At 41.7% G+C, this 22117-nt stretch overlaps 1 protein-coding gene across 2 annotated transcripts in view; it reads left to right on the forward strand.

Moving 5' to 3' along the window:
• LOC137632695 (uncharacterized) overlaps positions 1-22117 on the forward strand; it is a 63586-nt gene that overhangs the window by 38191 nt on the left and 3278 nt on the right. For both annotated transcript variants that reach the window (XM_068364799.1, XM_068364800.1), the window contains 2 exons: positions 4106-4195; positions 21536-21723. In XM_068364799.1, the coding sequence (XP_068220900.1) occupies positions 4106-4195; positions 21536-21723 (278 nt within the window). The remainder of the gene's footprint in view (positions 1-4105; positions 4196-21535; positions 21724-22117) is intronic.

The raw sequence follows: 22117 nt of genomic DNA on the forward strand, positions 1-22117 counted from the left end.
CCTTTAAGGGTATACTCGGACGCGAACGACCCCGACGCCAAAAAAAATTCTTGAAAAATCAGTTTTTGCAGTAACCTCCTTTTTTCTTTTGCCAAAAAAAACTTCAATGAATGCTTAAAACAACTGTAAAGATAAATACTACTCATCTGCAGAAAAACTATTTATTATAAATATTTTAAAAAATTAAGTAAAAAAAAAAAAAAGACCTGACATAAAAATTCATAAAAAAAAAGTTTATACATATATACACAAATCCTTTTAGGAATTGATTCTTGAATGTTTAGGACACATCTTGATGTATTTTGGATGAAGTCAGACCCATGGAGGTGAAGATCTGAAATGAGAAAAAAAGGGTAACTTTTTTTGGCCAAAAAAAATTGTCCCAATTTCATGAATTTTTTTGGGTACCCAAATGAAATAGGAAGTGGCTATTTTTTTTAGGGAATAAACATATGTTATCTTAAAATAGAAATATGTAAAAAAATCTTCATTATTTTGTAAATTACATTTATATCAGGGGCCATATCTAAAGGTAATTTTTTGAGTACTTGGAAATTTCGTAAAAAAATACATATATTTAATATATAATATGATATTTATGCAGGTAAAAATATACCAAAATATCACAAATTCTATAGGGAACAAGAATATATATAGATAGGGCAGCTTACGCTTCGGATATGTCCACAAAATGGCCGCCAACCACACTGACTCAGACTCCCTAATCTGCCACTTGAAATGTAGGAAGGGTATATCAATTTCAAGGTGTTATTTACTAATCTAATTATTATTGGATATGCTAAAAATTGTATGGTGGGTTGCTGGATAATTGTCGATTATTTTACAACTATAAAATTAAAATTCTGACCCAAAAAATTTTTTTTGAAGGGAAATAAAATCGAAAAAAAAAATGTAAAACAATATTTTAGCTAAAAAAATTTGATGATATTCAATCAAAAAAAAAGTAAACAAAATTTTCCGACAAATAAACATCTAGAGGAATCATTACTCTGTGATAGTTCCTTAGTACGTAGTAATTTTGAAAGAATTGGGAAAAAACGAAAAAATGGCAATCACCGGAAAATCGAACACATACCTATATATACGCCATATCTGGCTAAAAAAAAAGATAGGCATGGGTAGCCAGATCATCTAGAAACACTTTCCAACACTATAAAAATATAAGTTTTGCGACACTACTTGCCAATTCCTTACGGTAACATGACTAAGCAAAAAAATGCAAAACAAATAAAAAGGGGCACTCGTGGAAAAATGGCCATTCTAATATACGGCATTTCAGAAAAAAAAAATTTCAGCCACGTGCTAGGCAAACCATCAAGGCATATTTTCCGACAAATAAACATATAAATGAAATATTACTCTGTGATAGTTCCTTAGTACGTAGTAATTTTGAAAGAAATGGGAAAAAACGAAAAAATGGCAATCACAGGAAAATCGAACACATTCTTATATATACGACATATCTGGCTAAAAAAAAAATAGGCATGGGTAGCCAGATCATCTAGAAACACTTTCCAACACTATAAAAATATAAGTTTTGCGACACTACTTGCCAATTCCTTACGGTAACATGACTAAGCAAAAAAATGCAAAACAAATAAAAAGGGGCACTCGCGGAAAAATGCCCAACATTCTAATATACGGCATCTCAGATAAAAAAAAATAGACATGCACGTGTTAGCCCAACCATCAAGGCACACTTTCTAACACATAAACATGAAAAAAAAATCAATAATATACGGCAATTCCTTACTACGTAGTAAATTTTTACAAATATTGAAAAAAAACCAGAAATTGGCAACCGCAGTTAAATACCCAATATACCAATAACTACGTCGTATCTGACAAAAACAAAATCACGCATGGGTAGCCAGATCATCTAGACACACTTTCCAACATTAAAAAAGCAAAAGTTTTACGACACTATTTCGCAATATCTTACGGAAAAATGACTTGGCAAAAAAATTAAAAAAAATTAAAAAGGGACACTCGCGGTAAAATGCCCGACATTCTAATATACGACATCTCAGATAAAAAAAAAGACATGCACGTGTTAGCCCAACCATCAAGGCACACTTCCTAACACATAAACATGAAAAAAAAATGAATAATATACGGCAATTCCTTACTACGTAGTAATTTTTACAAATATTGAAAAAAAACAGAAATTGGTAACCGCAGTTAAATACCCAATATACCAATAACTACGTCGTATCTGACAAAAACAAAGTCATGCATGGGTAGCCAGATCATCTAGACACACTTTCCAACACTAAACAAGCAAAAGTTTTACGACACTATTTGGCAATATCTTACGGAAAAATGACTTGGCAAAAAAATGAAAAAAAAATGAAAAAAGGGCACTCGCGGTAAAATGGTCCTCGTGGTGATGAACGACATTTTAACTAAAAAAAAAACATGCACATGGTAGCCAAACAATCCACCAAGACTTTCCACAACTGATAACCTATATAAGTTGCACCATTCTACGACAATTTCATAATACGTAATAACTTTGATAATTATGCAAACTACCTCAGAAGGGTAAACTTGGACGCGAACGACCCCGACGCGTCTCAGAAATCGGGGAAGGAGTACAGCTACAGCAATGCACATCTGGACACTACTAGAGCGTGTAGGGGAGACACCTCCTGCAGGTCGATCACCCACAAATTCAGTCACAGGGGTGAGTCACGTGAGAAAAACCTGTTTTTTTTTGACGCTCGGGGTCGCAAACGACCCACCGTACCTATCCAGGGTTAACTAAATGGAAGACAACCTGTGAATAGTGGATTTCACGCGCCTTTGCTTTATACACGACACCCAAAAGGTGCTCGCGCGAGGGTTGTAACCTCAGCATTCCATGCTTTTATCTTTCTCTGGTATAATTGGAAGGTTTTATCAGAAAAGATATATAAGAAGGACTCTTTTCACCGGGCGCCACAGGTCTCTCCCCAGAAATAGATTTTTCCTTCGTCAAAATCCCTTTTTTATTTTGTTCTCAAAGATTTTAAAAGTTAGAGCTATAATAAGGTATAGGGTATCTATATATTTTGTGGCCTTTTTGTACATGTATACAGAGTTGGTAGTTAGGTAATAACTAAAAATTGAGCTTTTCAATAAGCTTTCAAGGTCTTGTTAGTTATGATCTTCATAACTTCTTAATCTCTTTTAGACTTATAGACTTTGTGCAATCTAAGAAGTCCAATGAATGTTTGGGCTTCAACAGAGATTCTAACCTAACTTGCAATGTATCGAGCCTTAGCTTGACTTTTCAAGTTTTGACTAGTGGTTCTAGTTCACCAGTCTATAAGGATTCATATTATACACAGTACTAGTGTTTTGATCCTTCTTTACAGCCTCGCACTCAGATACTACCAATCGCCTTCTATGGATCTTTAGTTTCCAGGGTAAAAGTCAGAGCTGGTAGTTTGGATCCTTATATCCCTCCTCTTGTTGAAGTAGGCACTAATAACCAACTACTTATTTCTTATATTCAAAGGGACCATACAATATGTATGGTTCCTTTACTGGTGGGTTGCATCATGTCTTGGATGGCAGTGTGCATCATTCTCTTATAGGCTTGGCCATTAGCAAAGTGAGTTTCCCTTTGTGTTAATATATCAAAAGTAGGCTGTAATAAGGAACCACTAATTTCTTATTTTAGTGGCCTGAAATTTCGTATGGTTCCTATGACTGTTGAGTTGTATCATATCTCGGATGGCAGTGGCGCATTATGCTCTTATAGGCTCCGCCACTAGCAAAGCTAGTGTTTCCCTAGTTAATGACTAGAATACAAAGAAACAAGCAATGAATAGCATTTTAATTGAGCATTGAGTAAAGTAGTGCAATTAGCATATTTTTGTTAAGCCACCCTACAGTAATTAGAATTTTGGGCGAGGCTACTGATGCAAATTCAGCCATGGTTGGAAGTGGATGGTTAAATTTCCTGGTTCTTATAACACAGATGAATATGTTTGGTAGTCGAGTGTGAAAATTGGTGTATTAGGCTGTTATTTAATACATGCTTTGCAAGTAGTACACTAGTAGAGAGTTTTTATACCCTTATTTTTCTCAAAAATAGGAGGATGACGAGGAAAAGCCCTTTGATGAAGTATCTCCTTTTCAACTAAGAAGAATTATTTATGAAAAGCATCCAGATAAGTTACCCAAGGTAAATTCTGATTATTCTCAAGTCTTGGAAGCAGTCTGCTTCAAGATGTCATATGTACCTCATTTTAAATTATTGATTTTAGTTAAGTAGATACTGCTAATTCAGGTTCAGTTTTAGTGGTAGAAGATGACCTCAATTTAAATTATTTAATTTTGGTAAAATAGATATTGCTAATCCAGGTTTTGTTTTAGTGTTAGAAAATGACCCTAATTTAAATTATTTAATTTGGGTAAAATCGATACTGCTAATACAGGTACTGTTTTAGTGTTAAAATCTTCTATCATACAAAGATGTTTAGAGATTTATGAGAAATCAAATATCCTGACCAAAGCATTGATTTGAATCTAATTAAGTGCTCTTGAATCAATGATCAATACCAATGGTTTGAGAACTGATTTACTAGAGAGATGCTTAATGGGGCTAATGAAGTGGGGATATTCTTGAAATTCTCTTTTTTCAGAGAAGAGGTGTATGCTGTCCATTGATATTTAAATCTTGGTTTTAGCTCCAAGGTAGAAGACAGAACTGTTAATATGGGGTCTTTTATCCCTCCATTCATTGAATTGGGTATGACTTGACAACCACTTCTTTCTTATATTATTTAATGGCGTCATAGCATATCATATGACCCTTTTATTGATAGGTGGCATTATTTTAGCTGGGACTTCTTTGAGCTGTGACAGCCATTGCAGATTTGATAATTGAATGCAGAACAAAGTGTTCCTCTATGATTGGAATAGTGCCTGTTCCTCAAAAGCAGTCTGTTCTCGCCATCTATTTTGGGTTCTGTATTAAGGATTGATAAGGTGGCTGCATGCATTGATGGAGAGATATTAAATGATGCTTTGATGGAGTACCCAAATTTCTCCCTTTAAGCCAGTGGCTACTACAGAGTTCTACTGGTGCCAACAGTAGTAGATAGGAAAACAGTATGATGATCTTTCTCAACCAGTGTTTCCCTCTATATCTAACTTGGGGAAGACTAAAACCAGTTCAGTGGGTATGTTCCTTGGTAAAGGAGGCCTTTCCAATACCTCTGCCTTTAACCATCCCTTGTCTATGAAACTAATACCTTTCTCAAGATATGGATTCAGTTCAACAAGGACCCAACTTTGGAAGACAGAGAAGAGATTTTCTAGCTACTAGATAATATATAAAGGTTATTTGGATTATTATAGATTAAAATAATTTTTCAGTAAAGAATTAGTTCAATAATTTGTTGAAATTTTTGTATTTTTTTTCCAGAATAAAATATCTGTGTAGGCCGTAGGGTATAAAGCTTTAGGCCGGTACTGGAGAAGCTAGTCTTATCATATATCTGAGCAAATATTTTTTCTCTTCAAGGTTGAGAACGTATTTAGTTTTTTACTTCTTAAAAACATAGTTGTCAGAATAGATTAGGATAATACCCATATGTTTCCAGCGGACATCAGCTTTGAATATTTTCTGCCAGTCTTTTACCTAGTGAACAAAGTAGAAACTAAGTAGATAACTTTAACTGGTACCACTGCTTGTTACCATATCAACTTCACTAGTTTAAATGCTTTTGACATCATAATTCTTGCTTTATGATATGGTAGCAGTGTTTATCCAACAGACACAGTTCATCAGTGTGGACGCACCTTTAGTTTGGTGCAATAGAGCATAATTTGGGGTTAAAAGATTATACCCAGTCTTGCATTTAATTCATTGCTAGTGTCAGTCTTTGTATCTGACAGGACTATTAATTATAGCTTTTATTTTTCTCCTTTAATTTGTGTTTTGACCTGGCATAGCCTTTGCCTACCATTAATTCTGTTCTTTAATGCATTCCTTTAAGCATAGCATAACAAAATATGTTAGTGTCCCTAAACTGTATACAGAATAAGTGGAGTTTCCAAAGCCCCAAGTAATTATTATTGCCAATAACTGCATTTAGTTTTATAAGGAGATCTGTCTTTGAACTACTGTCCCTCCATACTGAAATCTGCTAATCTTGTCATTAATCTCATTCTTATTTTTATTGATCTTGCTATGTTCATAATAAAGGGATTTTGACGAAGGAAAAATCTATTTCTGGGGAGAGACCTGTGACGCCCGGTGAAAAAGTCCTTCTTTGTACTTTTTCTGATATAAATCTTCCAAATATACCAGAGAAAATTAAAAGCATGGAATGCAGAGGTTACAACCCTCGCGCGAGCACCTTGTTGGTGTCGTATATCTAACAAGGGCGTTTGTAAAACACTATTCACAGGCTGTCTTCCATTTAGATAATCCCTTCATCAAAGGGGGAGGGCCGTGACAGGCCCTAGAGAATACAGTTGGGTTACCCTACCGACACCTACCACTCGCGCTCACCAGGTCATCCTTCTGCAAGATTATATGGCTTGGCAAGGAAAGGGTGGGTCCGTACAAAAATAATCGGGAAGGGTTTCGCCGGGCGTCACAGGTCTCTCCCCAGAAATAGATTTTTCCTTCGTCAAAATCCCTTTTCTGGGTCGACCTGTGACGGCCGGCGAAAAAGTACCAGAGAATGCCTTCCAAGCCCAATAAATTAATAACATAATGAGGAGAATACAATCACCATGTACGACAATACTATGATATAATAAAGTAATCGTCCAATTACCAACCAGCCAAATGACATAGGGAACGTAAGGTTAAATAATAATGACGACAAGGAACCAACTGAGTGTCGAATCGCAAAAGGCATCAAACCTTACATGTCTAAGTATATCTAAACATTAAAGGAATGGTAACTACAATAACAGTTAAACCATAGGAATTAAACATGGCAAATATCATAAGGCTAACGAACTACCAAGGAGAGCGGCGACGTGGTGTGAGTGGCGGGTAGAAGGGAGAAGAGAAGAGATGGAAGAAAGGAAGAAGAGATTAATGGGGAGGGATAAGGCTCCCCTCTGCCATCGTCGGGTATTTAAGGGCCTGTAAGATCTTTAGATATTGGCGTTTGACAACTATAGGGGATTTCCAACCCGTATATTTTTTAAAATCATCAAAGTCCCTGTTCTGGAAGTCATTGTTGGAGGCATCTACTGTCCGTATATCATGAGCCTGGGGAAATGATTCCGGATTATTATGTTTAATGAAGTAGAGGATTTGTTGCCTGATACCGTGAATGGAAATAGTACCTCCTTGTTCCCTGATAACCAAGGGGCCAGACGAGCGGGTGGCAGTTCTAGCTAAAAAGGGGCTTGAGAGTGTGACTGTACACGGAGAAAAATCCTGGGGATGAAGAATAATCTTCCGAGGGGAGCACCTATTTTGCGGATCCTCATTTTTTAGCTAGGAAAGCTTTGTCTGGAAAAGGAGTACTTCGGCTGAAGGGAGGAAATCTATGTTTTCTGGGTTTCGTGAGAGAGCTGCTAGTTCTGATGTTCCATCACCTGAGGCCATAGCCGTTAGAAATAAAGTCTTCCTAAGAAGAGTGATATAAGAGCAGGATTCATTGTCCGTGTCCATCGCAAGTTTGAGAACACCGTTCAGAGACCAAGAGTCCTTTCGTGGCCGAACCGAAGGTCGAAGCCTAGCACATGTTTTTTGGGGTTGATGAGAAATAGGAATCAGCTAGGTTAATGTTGAACCTAACAAGGAAGATCTTCTTCAAAGCTGACTTGATGGTGGTTAAAGTGCTAACTGTTAGGCCTTTGTCAAATAGGAACCTCAAGAAAGAGATGGCTAAATGCGGGGACATACGAGTATGGTCTGCACTCTTAGGGGACCTACTAGTTGTTAACGGCCGAATCATATTGGCGAATTGTCGAGTCCCTTTTGTCCCATTCGATGAAGAGATCGTTTTCCGGTTCAATGTTCGCATCTCTACGAGCTGCCAACTTCCTGTAGTCCACAAAGTTAGAGTTTTGGCTATCCTTCAGTAATCTGACACAGTGAGTTTGGATACTCGGGTCAGTTTGAGGAACGGGATCCGGATGGGACTGAGTTTCAACTCGAGGAGGAGAGGAAACCAACTGTTCTTGGCCAGTGAGGTGGTACTAAAGCCACTGCGCCCCGGAAGGAGCGTAGTTTGTGTAAAAGTTTTTAGAAGATTCCCTGGGGGAGATAGGGAAATCTTCTTCTAATGGTTCCAATCCCAGGGTAATGCGTCCATGGCATAAGCCCGAGGGTCCAGGGTTGGGGTCACATAACAAGGAAGTTAGTGATTCATCTGAGTTGCGAATAGATCTACCTGGAGGCCTGGAACAAGCCTGAGTATCCACCGGAATGAAATTATGTCTAGAGACCATTCTGACTCCAGTGGATCCGTCTTGGATAGTGAGTCCGCTCTCACATTCTGGCCTCCCGCTAGGTGAGGTGCTGACAGGAACCAGTTCTCTTCTGCTGCCCAGGCGAAGATAGTGACCAGGATCTGATTCAGGTTGGGTGACTTGGATCCTCCCCTGTTGACGTAGTGTACTGCGTCTGCGCTGTCTGACACTACTCTGATGTGGGTCGACCTCGGAGGAGAGTCTCTCTTCAGGGTCAAGAACACTGCCATGGCTTTGAGAACAATGATATGGGACTGTTTCATGGAGAGTGACCAAGAACCTGAAACATCTGATGTTCGGAGTAATCCCCCCCCCCATCCACTTAGAGACGCGGCTGTATGGAATGTCACTTGTGGAGGTGGGAATTGTAGAGGAACCGATTTGGAGAGGTCCTTCGGTTCGGACCATGGGCGTAGTCTCATTTTCAAGACAGAGGGGATCTTCGAGACCATGTCTCTTATAGGTACTGTAGCTCTCTTTCTCCAAACTTGATTGATGTCTTTGAGTTTGGCTTTTATTAGGAGATCTGTTACTGAAGTGAATTGGAATGGTCTGAGGATACTTTATAAGGCTCTTCAGACACCTGTTTGTGTTTGAGAAAATTTTTTGATCTTGGAAACTATTCCTCTTACCTTTTGGAAGGGAGAGACACCGTGTGCTTCGAAAGGTCCCACTGAATGGCTAACCCTTCTAAGCGGCCTGATGGTTGCAGGCGAGATTTTTTGGAGATTGACCCGAAATCACAGGTTGTCGAGAAATTGAAGTAATTCCTTCGTAGCTCTGTTGCCTTCTATGACCGGCCGGGCCCAAATGAGCCAACCGGCCAGATAAGCAATGATCTGTATCTCTTGGTTCCTGAGTTGTTCTAACACTCTCTCTCCCAGTTTCGTAACTATCCTGGGATCAATGTTGAGGCCAAAGGGCATGTCTTGAACACAAAGGCTTTCCTGCTTAGGCAGAAACCCAGATAAGAATAGAAGTTTCGAGCTATAGGCGCAAGATAATAGTCGTCGGTAAGATCGACAGAGGTGGTGACGGTCCTACGGGGAAGTAAGGTCCGTACCAGAGAGATAGTCAACATCCGGAACTTGTCGCAGAGAATGTAAGAGTTTAGCTTGACAAGTCCAGGTCCAATCTCAATGCCGACAAGCCTTTCTTCGGAATCGTGAACAGGTGGCTTTGGAACTTCAGTGATCGATCCCGTTTGATTGCTTCTTCTTGAGTAACCCTGTGGTGTACTCTTTCAGGATGGGAGTGGATTTCTGGGAGAAGGTCACTGATGGAGGAGGAGGACCTTGTGGCCATTTTCACCTCAAACCTTTAGAGATTATGCTATGAGCCCACAGACCGAAGGTCCAATGGTCTCGAAAGTGGTAAAGTCTACCCCCTACCGGGACCACCGCGTTGTGAGGGGGTGAATCTAGGTACTTTCCTTCTCCGAGCCCCCTTTTTTCCTAGGTCCGTCTCGATGGCGAGACTGTCTTCTACTCCTGTAGCTTCCTCTCTGGTGTCCACGAGAGGAGCCTGAGGGTTCGGATCTAGGGCTGTATGCAGGTAAAACATCCCAACGGGGTTGGGCTGTGTACCTGGGGAATCAGTGAGGTAGACCACCTGATGAGGGGGATTTGGATGCATAGACGTCGAATCAGAGGAAGGCTGTGATGACGAGTGGGTAACCGACTATCGATTCCTGTCTGATAGAGGCCTCAGACAGAACGTATTTCCCACAACTAACCCGATCAGACCATCAAACGTGTAGGTCGAATTGGAAGGGCAGATCTTGGAATTATCGTACCCCCCAGACTGACAACATCCTGGTCCAGACAGATCGGGCCTGCCCTTTAGGAAATAATACTGTTACCTTTGGTACCTTGTCTAACCTAACCATGGCAATCTCTTTCAATCGAACGAATCCGTTGAACGGGAATTCTAGTACCTGGGAGTAAAATCTAGGTCCCCCAGAGGCAGGATGTCTATGCCATCCAGATTTATGGTACCATCTATATATGGAACATGTAAGGCAAATCTCTATGCGTTGTTTTTATCGAAGGAGGTTACTTCGATATGCCTGGGGCTGTAGGGGGAAACTTTTGAGTTCCTGAACGGATCTGACTCGCCACCATACTTTTGAGCTCCGTCATAGCCCCTTGGTTTTCCCTAGAATGTGTTGCTTTTAGCAGTCACGGTTTATGCAGGGTAACATGAACATCAGGATCCATTAAGGGTCCTAGGTCGGTGACGTAGGTAATTGCAAAGCTGAAGGCTCAAAACTCATCCCCACCTACCTGCCCGTCCATGGGGTCGTCGTCCAACCTTAGAGAGGAGACACTGAGGAGATAGGGACCTCTAGATGGAGCCTTTCTTCCCAACCTTGATACCCAAGGGCGGAGATCCTCTCTTGCAGGCCAGAGAGATTCATCATCATCCTGACGGGAACCATGTAGGCGAGCCTTCTGTAACCGAAAGGGGACATAAGTCTGGATGTTCCTTGAACTTTGGTTAGTGATCCTATTCACAGGCTGGGAGCAGCTGTATAACTCAAAAAAATCAATTTTAAAGAAAAGTCATTTAATGTACTATCTTTTGGGGTATAGTTCGACACTTGTATTCATGAAATGTGACAATGTTGGCACATCCGCCACAGGTTGGCCACCCTTGACTCAGACGTTCAGAACCGGGTCTAACATTATTTACTGGCTATTAGTATTCTATTGATTCATCTGTTCACTGACCAGAGTTTCAAGGAACAGTAGATAGCCTCTCATGGCATGGTTAGTCTCGACCCGGCCCTTCATTAGAAGGGGCCAACGTTCGGTTCCCAGTACTGAGTGGAAACTTATTTCTATTTGAACACTATGTTGTATGGATATTTATTCATATTTAGGCATAGTTAGAATTGAATACGCATAAATATAGGCATAATCAATTTATTTCTATTTGAACACTATGTTTTATGAATATTTATTCATATTTAGGTATAGTTAGAATTGAATATGCACAAATATAGGCACAATCAATTTATTTCTATTTGAACACTATGTTGTATGGATATTTATTCATATTTAGGCATAGTTAGAATTGAAAATGCTTAAATATAGGCATAATCAATTTATTTCTATTTGAACACGATGTTGTATGGATATTTATCCATATTTGTACATAGTTAGAATTAAATATATGCATAAATATAGGCATAGTTATGTTCATATATTTTTATTAGGACTTTCAAGAATAGCTAATGAATATTACCAACGCAAATTCAAAGTGTCAATAAAGTAAGTACAGTTTACTTTATATTTATGTTAAATCCTTTCCTTTACAGCAAAACAAGAGATTGGCCACCCGTGGTCTGAGTGATCTCTGTCTGTACCGGAGCTCCGGTAACAATCCCCGGTACAAAGGTCCGTCATAGAGACAACGTGAACACCAGAGGAAAACTAATATTAACCTCAATGCTGATCGCCTGTACGATATCCGGTTAAGCCGGAGATTCGATGAAAAGGATCGTAATAACGATATTGTGATTATTCATGAAAAAGGGTTCATACCCTGATTCTGATCGTCTGATTGATCTCTGTTTGTAACGGAGAACTAGTGACAAAGGTCCGTCATCGTGAAAACGTGATCCTCAGCGGTACGATAACATTCTCTAATACTGAATGTTTGTGTTATCTCCAGTGAAGCCGGAGATTCGATGAAAAAGGGACCGTAATAATGAAACTGTGAAGTCTTCATTGGTATCACATTGTTAACTCCGGTTCTGGCCGTCTGCTTGATCTCTGTTTGTACCGGAGATCCGGTAGCAAAGGCCCGTCACCGTGATATCGTGACCGTCCCCGGTACGATAACATTAACCTCAATGAATGATTGAGTTATCTCCCGTGAAGCCGGCCGTAACGGTGTAATTATGATCAAACATGACAAAGGTTCGTGTGTAAAAGGCTTCAGCCGGAGTCCGAGTGCCGGATTTCACCGTTGCACTCCAAAAATCTGCTCCTGTACGTTAACTAGTTCTCACCCAATGAGTATCCATTATAGCGGAGCATAACTCAAGGCGGAGCTAAGCATAACTCAAGGCGGAGCTAAGGGTGCCGGTATAAAACGACCCCAATTAATGACTCATACACTAACGAACCTAACCACATCAATAAAAACGTTTATAATATTAAACGTACTATCATCAACTCTGATACTAAGAGGAGGCCTGAATAACTCGTGATCGTATAAAAACGGAGAACGGGAAATTCACCTCTCTTACTCGAGCTAACAAAGAAAACGAGAGAAGGGATAACTCATATCTGTAGAACAGGCAACGAGCAGTCTCTGTTTTCGCTCTCAAGGTTACACAATAAAAAACTAACATCACACAATAAAATAAGAAAATTAATAAAATTGATTGCTTTTTCTTAGTAATTGTAATAACCAAGAACGAAGAATAACGACAACGTAACAAATAAACAAGGATATAGTCTAAATCGAAGCCTCTGAGGCGAGTACAAACTAACAGACTAAATCGCTAAACTTTAATTCGCTATTCTTTAAATCGCTATTCTTCGTTGGTCCAATACCATAGTAAAAACTAATAAAAATTAATGATAACACAAAAAGGCCATAAAACGTAAGTGATATAACCTAGATGACAGAGTACCAGATGGGCAAAAATAACTAGAATATTTACCGAAGCGAACATAACCCAAAATGGCTGCCGATACCTCGGCAGGACAATCGCTTCCAAAACTAAAAACCACCATATTGGAAACAGAACAAATGCCCGGTACTGTCAAAATCTGCCAAAACAAACTATGGTACTTAACATTGATAAGGGTGAAGTAGCAACGTCAGTCATGTTGAAATAACGAGAAACTCTTCGAAAAAAACACTGTGCCCAAAAAACTCAACTTGTAAGCAAGTTCCAAAACAGAAGGATGACCTGGTGAGCGCGAGTGGTAGGTGTCGGTAGGGTAACCCAACTGTATTCTCTAGGGCCTGTCACGGCCCTCCCCCTTTGATGAAGGGATTATCTAAATGGAAGACAGCCTGTGAATAGTGTTTTACAAACGCCCTTGTTAGATATACGACACCAACAAGGTGCTCGCGCGAGGGTTGTAACCTCTGCATTCCATGCTTTTAATTTTCTCTGGTATATTTGGAAGATTTATATCAGAAAAAGTACAAAGAAGGACTTTTTCGCCGGCCGTCACAGGTCGACCCAGAAAAGTTCTCTTTTTGTTGTCTAAATCTAATCTGCTCCCTTTATACTTACCCCACTTATAATACTCTTAATTCATCCCATTCATCTAGTATACCTCTACTTTATTTATAATTTCTCACATCTTGACCCATGCATTTCTTAAGTTTATTGCTCATTGTTTCTAGTTTTCTTATTTCTAATTTTCTTATTTTTTACGGATTGAATCATCACATCAACATTTTCATGGGTTGTCTTTCTATCTTTTAATATTTTTATTACATTTTCCCATCAGCTGGTTTTTCAGCCTTATAATGTTATTTTTTATTAATAACATTTTTTTATAGGTAACCTAATTACCCTTTCTCTATTTCTGATGGCAGTCGTATTACAAGCCTTATTCTAAACCATCCTTTATTTTTGAAGTCCCAGAATGCTACTTCATTCACTCCACCTTTCCATCCTTTTTAACTCTTCCACTGTTTTAATGATCTTATTTGCATTTTATTTAGTACTTACTTATATTTGTCATCGGCTTTTCTTGAATTCCACGGAAATTTTTCTATATTGCTTTCCTTCAATCTGGGTTTTTTTTTCCATTTCCTTTTTGTCTTCAGTGATGTACTTCGTCTTTCGTGTGGTTATTTTAAATTCTTTATCATATTAGCGATATCTGCCCATTTTTAGACTTCTCTGCTATTTCAGTCTCCTCTTTTAAATAAACTTTTAAAAGTGCAGAATTATTTATTCTCTTCTGGGTAATTAGCATATTTATTATGCTCCAGTCCACTTCAATAACCATTGTGATCTGTGAAGGTAATCTTATCCACTACCCAGTAGGGTGTAACCAATTTTTTTTCATAAAGTTAGATAGTCTTAACTCCTCCTCCCATCCTAATTTTGTATTAAACCATAATTTATTAATGTCATTTTTCCATTTCATTTGTCCCTTTTCCTCTGTTTGTATTGTAAGGACAGTGAGACAAGCGTCACCAAGATCAACTGATACTTTATTTGAATGCGCACGGAAATACATAACAAGGTGCGGACGGAAACGTAGGATTATATTGGCGCCAAGTCAGATTGAAGTGCCCGCCAAAATATATGTGTTTTCTTACTCTTACAAATATATGAATTATGGGTTAACAAAAACATGTCATGAAACGATACATATATCAAAATGTAGCTCTGGTAGAGCGGAATATATATACATAGGACACCACAGTGTGGCGAAGAGAGAATTTAAATAAATAAGTAGTTTGTCGATTTTCTGGACGACGAAGGGATCGGTGTCCTTACAAGTACTCCCCCCCCAAGACATCGGGCGGCGTAGAGGGCTGATGATCAATCTTCGTATCTCTTCAGACGTCGGAGGGTTCCTCTTGTTTTTGAACGGAGGGGCGCGCTGGCGGTCGGTGTAAGGATCTCTTCCTCTTGACGTCGTTTGATGATTTTTCCTTCGTTGGGCGGCTTGTTTTGTGGCGGAACTCTGGTCTGCCAGGTCCAGCGGAGGCGGTGTCGCTTCCTTCGAGAAACGCTGGTTTCACGCGGTCTATAGAGACCCAGTCCTCTTGGCCATGGACGTCGAGAAGGAAGGCTTTCGTTGTCTTTTTAATAACCCGGTAGGGACCTCGATAAGGTCTAGTCAGTGGTTGTCGATGAGCGTCGACACGGACGAAAACGTACTACCAGTCATCCAGGCTTTTTGGCTTGAAGTGCTTGGTTCTGTCCTGGTAAGTTTTGAGACACGGCCTGAACTTCCTGGCGATATCCCTTAGGTGATCCAGCTGCGTGTCGTCGGTTGATGAGGGAAAGAATTCGCCAGGAACTGCGAGCGCTTCTCCGTAAACTTTTTCGGAGGGCGAAGGTTCGCCGTCTGCGCGAGGGGCGGTGCGAAGGCCGAGGAGTACCCAAGGAAGTCGTGATTTCCAGTCCCCGTCGGTGCAGCTCGCCATCAGGGACGCCTTGAGGGCGCGGTGTGTTCGTTCGACCATGCCGTTTGCCGCGGGGTTGTATGCCGTGGTGCTGTGGAGCGTCGTCCCCATCAGGTTCGCCAAAGCCAGCCATATTTCTGAGAGGAAAGCGGGGCCTCTGTCAGTTGTGATGTCGTCAGGAACGCCAAACCTGCTCACCCAGCTTGACAGGAGGGCTTCGGCACATGCTTGAGTCGTAGCTTCGGTCATCGGCGATGCCTCCAACCACCTCGTGGAGCGATCGATGATCGTAAGTAGGTAGCGAGCGGATCCAGAAGGGGGCAATGGTCCCACGACGTTGATGTGTATATGTCCGAAACGTCATTTTGGCTGGGGAAAATCGCCCACCCCCGATTCGGTGTGACGGCTGACCTTGCTTGACTGGCAGTTGATGCACGACCTCGCCCATTCCCGGGCGTCCTTTTTTATCCCTGGCCAGACAAACTTTTCAGACAGAAGGCGAGCGGTGGTGCATCCTGAGGGGTGCGAAAGTCCATGGATGATATCGAATATTTTCCTTCTGCAGGAGGCCGGTACCCAGGGACGAGGGCGGCCCGTGCTGGTGTCGCAAAGAATAGTTACTCCTGCTGGTCCGAGGGGAACCGCACTTATCTTGAGCGCGGATGGCTCCGTCAGGTGAACCTGTGCTTCTCGGTCGGTGCGTTGTTCGGTTGCGAGATTGGCGTAGTCGATTCCCAGGTGGATCGTGTCGATTTCAATCCTTGAAAGGGCGTCCGCGACTGGGTTTTTCTTTCCTGGGACGTAACGTATGGTGCACCCGAATTCGGCGATTGATGCGAGATGACGTTGTTGACGGGATGACCATGCGTCCGTTGATTTCGTGAAGGCGTGGACGAGGGGTTGATGATCCGTTGCAATCGTGAAGGGGGTGCCTTCCAAGATGTGCCTGAAGTGGCGGACGGCGAGGTAGACGGCGAGGAGTTCCCTATCGAAGGTGCTGTATCTTGTTTCGGCGGGTTTCAGTTTCTTGCTGAAGAATGCCAGCGGTCGAGGAGAACCATCGACGAGTTGCTCAAGCACAGCCCCGCAGGCGACGTTGTTGGCGTCGGTCGTTAGTCGCAGGGGCGTGTTGTCGTCGAAATGAGCCAGGGTGGTGGCATTCGCAAGGGCATCCTTCGTCCGAGCGAATGCCTGTTGCTGGGGCAAGCCCCACTCGAGTTTTTTTGCTTTTCCTTTCAGGACGTCGTCGAGGGGTGACAGGGTTTGTGCGATGTTGGGGATGAAGCGCCTGTAGTAATTGACCATTCCCAAGAACTCCTGAAGTTGGCGAATGGTTGTAGGTATTGGGAACTTCCTGATGGCGTCGACTTTGGTTGTCATGGGTTTTACCCCGCGCGAGGATACACGGTGACCAAGGAAATCCACTCCCTCCGCACCGAAAGTACATTTGTCGAAGCGTACGACTAGACCGTTCTCCTGTAGGCGCTTTAGGACGGTGCGGACGTGTCCCCGGTGTTCCTCCTTGGTTTTCGAGAATATCAGGATGTCGTCGACGTAGCAGACGCAGAAAGGTAGGTCACCCAGAATGCTATCCATTAGTCGTTGGAAGGTTGCCCCGGCGTTGCGTAGACCGAAGGTTGAGTATGCGAAGGTGTAGGATCCGAACGGCGTTACAATGGCAGTTTTCGGGATATCTTCCGGGAATACTGGGACCTGGAAGTAAGACTTGAGAAGGTCCATCTTGGTAAAAAACCTTGCGCCGTGCAGCGCGTTCGTTAGGTCCTGCATGTTGGGCAGTGGGTAGTGATCGGGCGTTGTGATGAGGTTGAGGCGCCTGTAGTCGCCGCAAGGTCTCCAGGACCCGTCCGGCTTTTTAACCATGTGCAGGGGGGATGCCCAGGGGCTCGATGCTTTCTTACAGATACCCATGCGTTCCATGTCCTCGAAGGCGCGTTTGGCATCCTTCAGTTTCTGAGGTGGGAGGCGGCGGAATTTGGCGTGAGTGGGAGGTCCTGTCGTTGTGATGTGGTGGTAGATGCCATGCTTGGACGGGGAACCTGGCGAGTGTCGGAGCTCGGGCTTGAAAACCTCGGGAAACTCTCGTAGGAGGTCGGTGTAGGGGTGCGTTGTTACGGCGGATACGGACATTGTTGCAGGGCCATGTTCTAGGGCGCGAGACTGGCAGGTCCCCGTGTCGATGAGACGTCTGTTAGCGACATCGATGAGGAGTCCATGGTGGGCGAGGAAATCCGCACCGAGGAGGGGGCGATTGACGTCGGCGATAGCGAAGGGCCAAGAATACGAACGGCCCATGATAGATATCTTGAGGGTCCTGATTCCATAGCACCGTATGGGAGATCCGTTGGCGGCGATGAGTGAGGGAGCGTTTTTGTCGGGACCACGGTCTAGGTCGGACTTCGAAGGAGGGAACGTTGACTGCATTGCGCCGGTGTCCACCATGAGTCTACGGTTGGAAATGGTATCGAGGATACAGAAACCAATCTTGTTATGGTTAACTGCGGCCCCGATGGTGGCAGGTGGATGCTTCTGGCGTCATCTTCTAGGGAAACTGCATGGTGCTCTACATTTCTTGGCGTCGCTGCCGAACTGTTGGTGGTAGAAGCACCATGCTGGGTTAGGCCTAGGGTTTGGTCGCTTCGGTTGCGGTGGTTTCTTTCTTGATAGAATGTTGATCTCGTCGTCCTCGAGGGCCATTGCCGAGGAGTCTATGGAAGAGCAGCTGCTGAAGGAGGAGAACGGAGGCGGTGTTGACGATGATGCTCTGAGGCGAGATGCTTTGGAGGCCTCGTGGAGCTTCTGAGCCTTCGACAGGAGTTCGTTCATCGGGAGCGTGTCGGCGTCTGTCAATTGGGCCCGTACGTCCTGTGGTAGGCGTCGAAGAAAGATCTCGCGAGATAAGCTAATCTCACGTCGTCGGCCGTTGCTGTCTGTTTCGGGGAGCATGAGCAGGCCGGTTAGCTCGTCCCATGCCTCGACAGGAGAGGTGTCACCCATGGGCTTGCCGGCGAGGTCCAGTACTTTCTGTGCCCTTGCTGAGACGGAGAGGGAGTAGATACCGATGAGTTTCGTTCTCAGGTCGTCGTATGAAACTTGGCCGGCCTGGGCGTTGAGCCATGGGGAAATCTTGTCGAATACTTCTTCAGGTATGGAGGTGAGAACGATGTCAGCCTTGGCGCAGGAGTCGCTGAGTCTAGCGACGCGGAAGAGTACGTCCGCTCTCAGGAACCAGGAAGCGGTGTTGTGTTGAGAAAAGGGCGGCAGTTTGACTTTGGACGTGGAGGCGAGGCCGTTGGGTGCGATGGGCGTGTTGCTTCCTACATCGTGGCCAGACGACGAGTCGGCGAAGAGGTTAGAGGTTGATATGTCGGTTAAGCTCATCCTACTGCCTTACGTTCACCGAAGTGTGGGAGAACCAAAGGCAGGTTCTTGCCTAAGGTAACGGAGTATGTAGAAGGTAGCACGGCCGTAATAAGTCCGTTAATGGCAAAGCCAAAACCGCTGATGCTACTTTCAACTCCGGGGTCACCAGTTGTAAGGACAGTGAGACAAGCGTCACCAAGATCAACTGATACTTTATTTGAATGCGCACGGAAATACATAACAAGGTGCGGACGGAAACGTAGGATTATATTGGCGCCAAGTCAGATTGAAGTGCCCGCCAAAATATGTGTGTTTTCTTACACTTACAAATATATGAATTATGGGTTAACAAAAACATGTCATGAAACGATACATATATCAAAATGTAGCTCTGGTAGAGCGGAATATATATACATAGGACACCACAGTGTGGCGAAGAGAGAATTTAAATAAATAAGTAGTTTGTCGATTTTCTGGACGACGAAGGGATCGGTGTCCTTACAGTATGAATATTGAGAATTTGTTATGGTGTCTATCAATTATAATGTCATTCTCATCCCTAATTAAGTCCTCTGCATTGTTTCTTACTATCCCCTCTCATATTTTACAAAATTCTCCTAAATTACTTGATTTTCTTTATTCATTCCTGCCTCCTTAACTTCAATTTCTTTATATACTTTTACTTTTTCCTTCTCAGTTGTAATCTTCTCCTGAAGTATACTGTACAGTACACTATACAGTGAACCCTCGCTACTTCACGGTTCGACCATCGCGGATTCACCACCTCGCGGATTTTTTTCATAACCCATGTATATACATATATGGCGGATTTTCCGGAAATATAAAAAATACCGCGATGTGACCGATGGTGCGAGATTGGAGAAAGTAAGGAAAATTGAATCATGATTGATTTTCAATATAAATGAAACTTTGAGGAGCAACAAAGATATCATTTGTTAGAAAGATAGAGAGAGGTAAGGAATGGGAGGTAGTGAAAAGTAGCCCACAGAGAGAGAGAGAGAGAGAGGTAGAAATAGAGAGAGAGAGGTAGAGAGGTAGAGAGAGAGAGAGAGAGAGGTTTAAATGTAATAAACAAAAAAATTTGATAGGTTATAACACATTGGTGCTTATGTAATATGAACTGTATACTATAGACGGTTTGAATAAGTTAAGAAATTGTAGAAACGATACTTTGTTAGTGTATTCGTACACACTCAAGAGCGGCAGCTAGATGACAGCTGATCTAATCACAGCCAAAAGTAAAACAAATAGAAGTCAACAATATTCGATTTTTAAAACACACCCGAAATTTAAAAACAAAAGTACACGCTTTCTTAATGTGCAATTAACTATTTAAAGAGTGGCAAATTTCTAGAATAAAATGATATTTCCTAAAAAAATAGTGGTTTGCTGATGAAATCGGATGCCGTATTTTTAGCTATGATTGAAATGGATGTAGACTCGGCCTAATTTTTTTGTTTCGTATTTAATTGACACTAAGAAAACTAATTTTAGTTTCTTCATCTAAATGTAAGTATTGTATAACACGAAGAGAGAGAGAGAGAGAGAGAGAGAGAGAGAGAGAGAGAGAGAGAGAGAGAATGAATCAGCTGTTGTAATCAAATGGCGTGTTTTTGTTTCGTGAGAATTTCGTCGCCACGACTATAACAACAACATACTGTACTGAACTTTACAGTATTTTACAGACTACTGTAATATGATAAAGTAAAATATTTGTAATCTATTTTATATGAAATGGGGCTATTTTTTTTTTGTTTAAAATTTACATTTACGTATGTAAAACAACTCTCTCTCTCTCTCTCTCTCTCTCTCTCTCTCTCTCTCTCTCTCTCTCTCTCTCTCTCTCTCTCTCTCTCTCTCGTAGATTGTATTCCTGCTTTGCTACGTATGTATGATTTTATATAGATACGGTAAATAATATTTGTAATAACATATTTTATAAAAGCTTTTACTGTAATATCATTATTTATCACTTTTATCATGCGCGTTAAATTCCTTAGTTTGTTTACTGAGCGCACTTTATGACGCCGTCGTTTCAGGCGGCGTCATAAAGAAAAACATTTCATTTGGAAGTCCTAAGAAAAATTAAGTAAAACATTAGTAATAACCAAATCAACATACTGTACTGAATAATCTATATAATCGATGCTAAAACTAACCTATACACAAATGTGTAAATGCGTTTGTTTCTTCATTATAATCAAAGATAAACGTAAACAAAACATTGGTTGCCATTTTTTATCGTGCTTTTTGGCATGTTTAGGAAACGCATGATATAAAGTCGCCTTTAATATTTGTGCCTGTTTTAGTTTAGGGTACGTTAGTACATGCATTAAGTGTTCTGTACATTAAAGGGTAGTTTTTTAACAGTACTACGTACAAGGGAAGGTTTTAAAAGTCTGAATATACATGTTAAATAAATAGGTAAATATGGTGTCACTACTTCGCGGATTTTCACCTATCGCGGCCGGGTCTGGAACCTATCTACCGCGATAAACGAGGGTTCACTGTACCTATTGCAATTTTAATACAGCCTTTGTCTTTTTTTCAGTGTTTCATGGGTTATCCAGTCTATTCACTTCAATTGCTACATTTCCCAATTCTTCATGAACTCCTTCATATGGCAGTAAGTTTACTTTTGGCTGCTCCTGCATCATATGGCCTGATAATGACCTCTGTGCCACTCCCATCATGCCTTCCATTTGGCATCGTTGTGCGCATGTTAGCAGATTTTAGTTGGTAAGTTTGGGCAATATCTCTTACACCGTTTGCTCTAAGAATAGAAACAATAAGCCATAACTTTCTCTTGCTCCCTTTATATTGTTGCGGTATCTGCTGCTATTATTACCTAGATTGTTCTCCCACAGCACCCAGATCAGCAGTCTCCATTATTATATGGGCAAATTTTTTCTCCAAAAGAAATTTGACCATTACCTTTTCTCTACTACTTTAGTGGTACTGTATGTCATTCACTCTCTCTTGTTCTATTCTTGCCTTCCTTGACATTGTTTGTGGTCTGTACCAAAATTTACATGTTTCTCCTTACTGGCACCCAACCACATTCTGCCTACATGATAGCCTTTCTCCATTTCTTCTGAGATCATTATATACTTCCCTCTCCTATGGTAAAATC

The sequence above is a fragment of the Palaemon carinicauda genome, chromosome 41, assembly GCF_036898095.1.
Source record: "Palaemon carinicauda isolate YSFRI2023 chromosome 41, ASM3689809v2, whole genome shotgun sequence".
NCBI classification, from domain to species: Eukaryota; Metazoa; Arthropoda; class Malacostraca; order Decapoda; family Palaemonidae; genus Palaemon; species Palaemon carinicauda.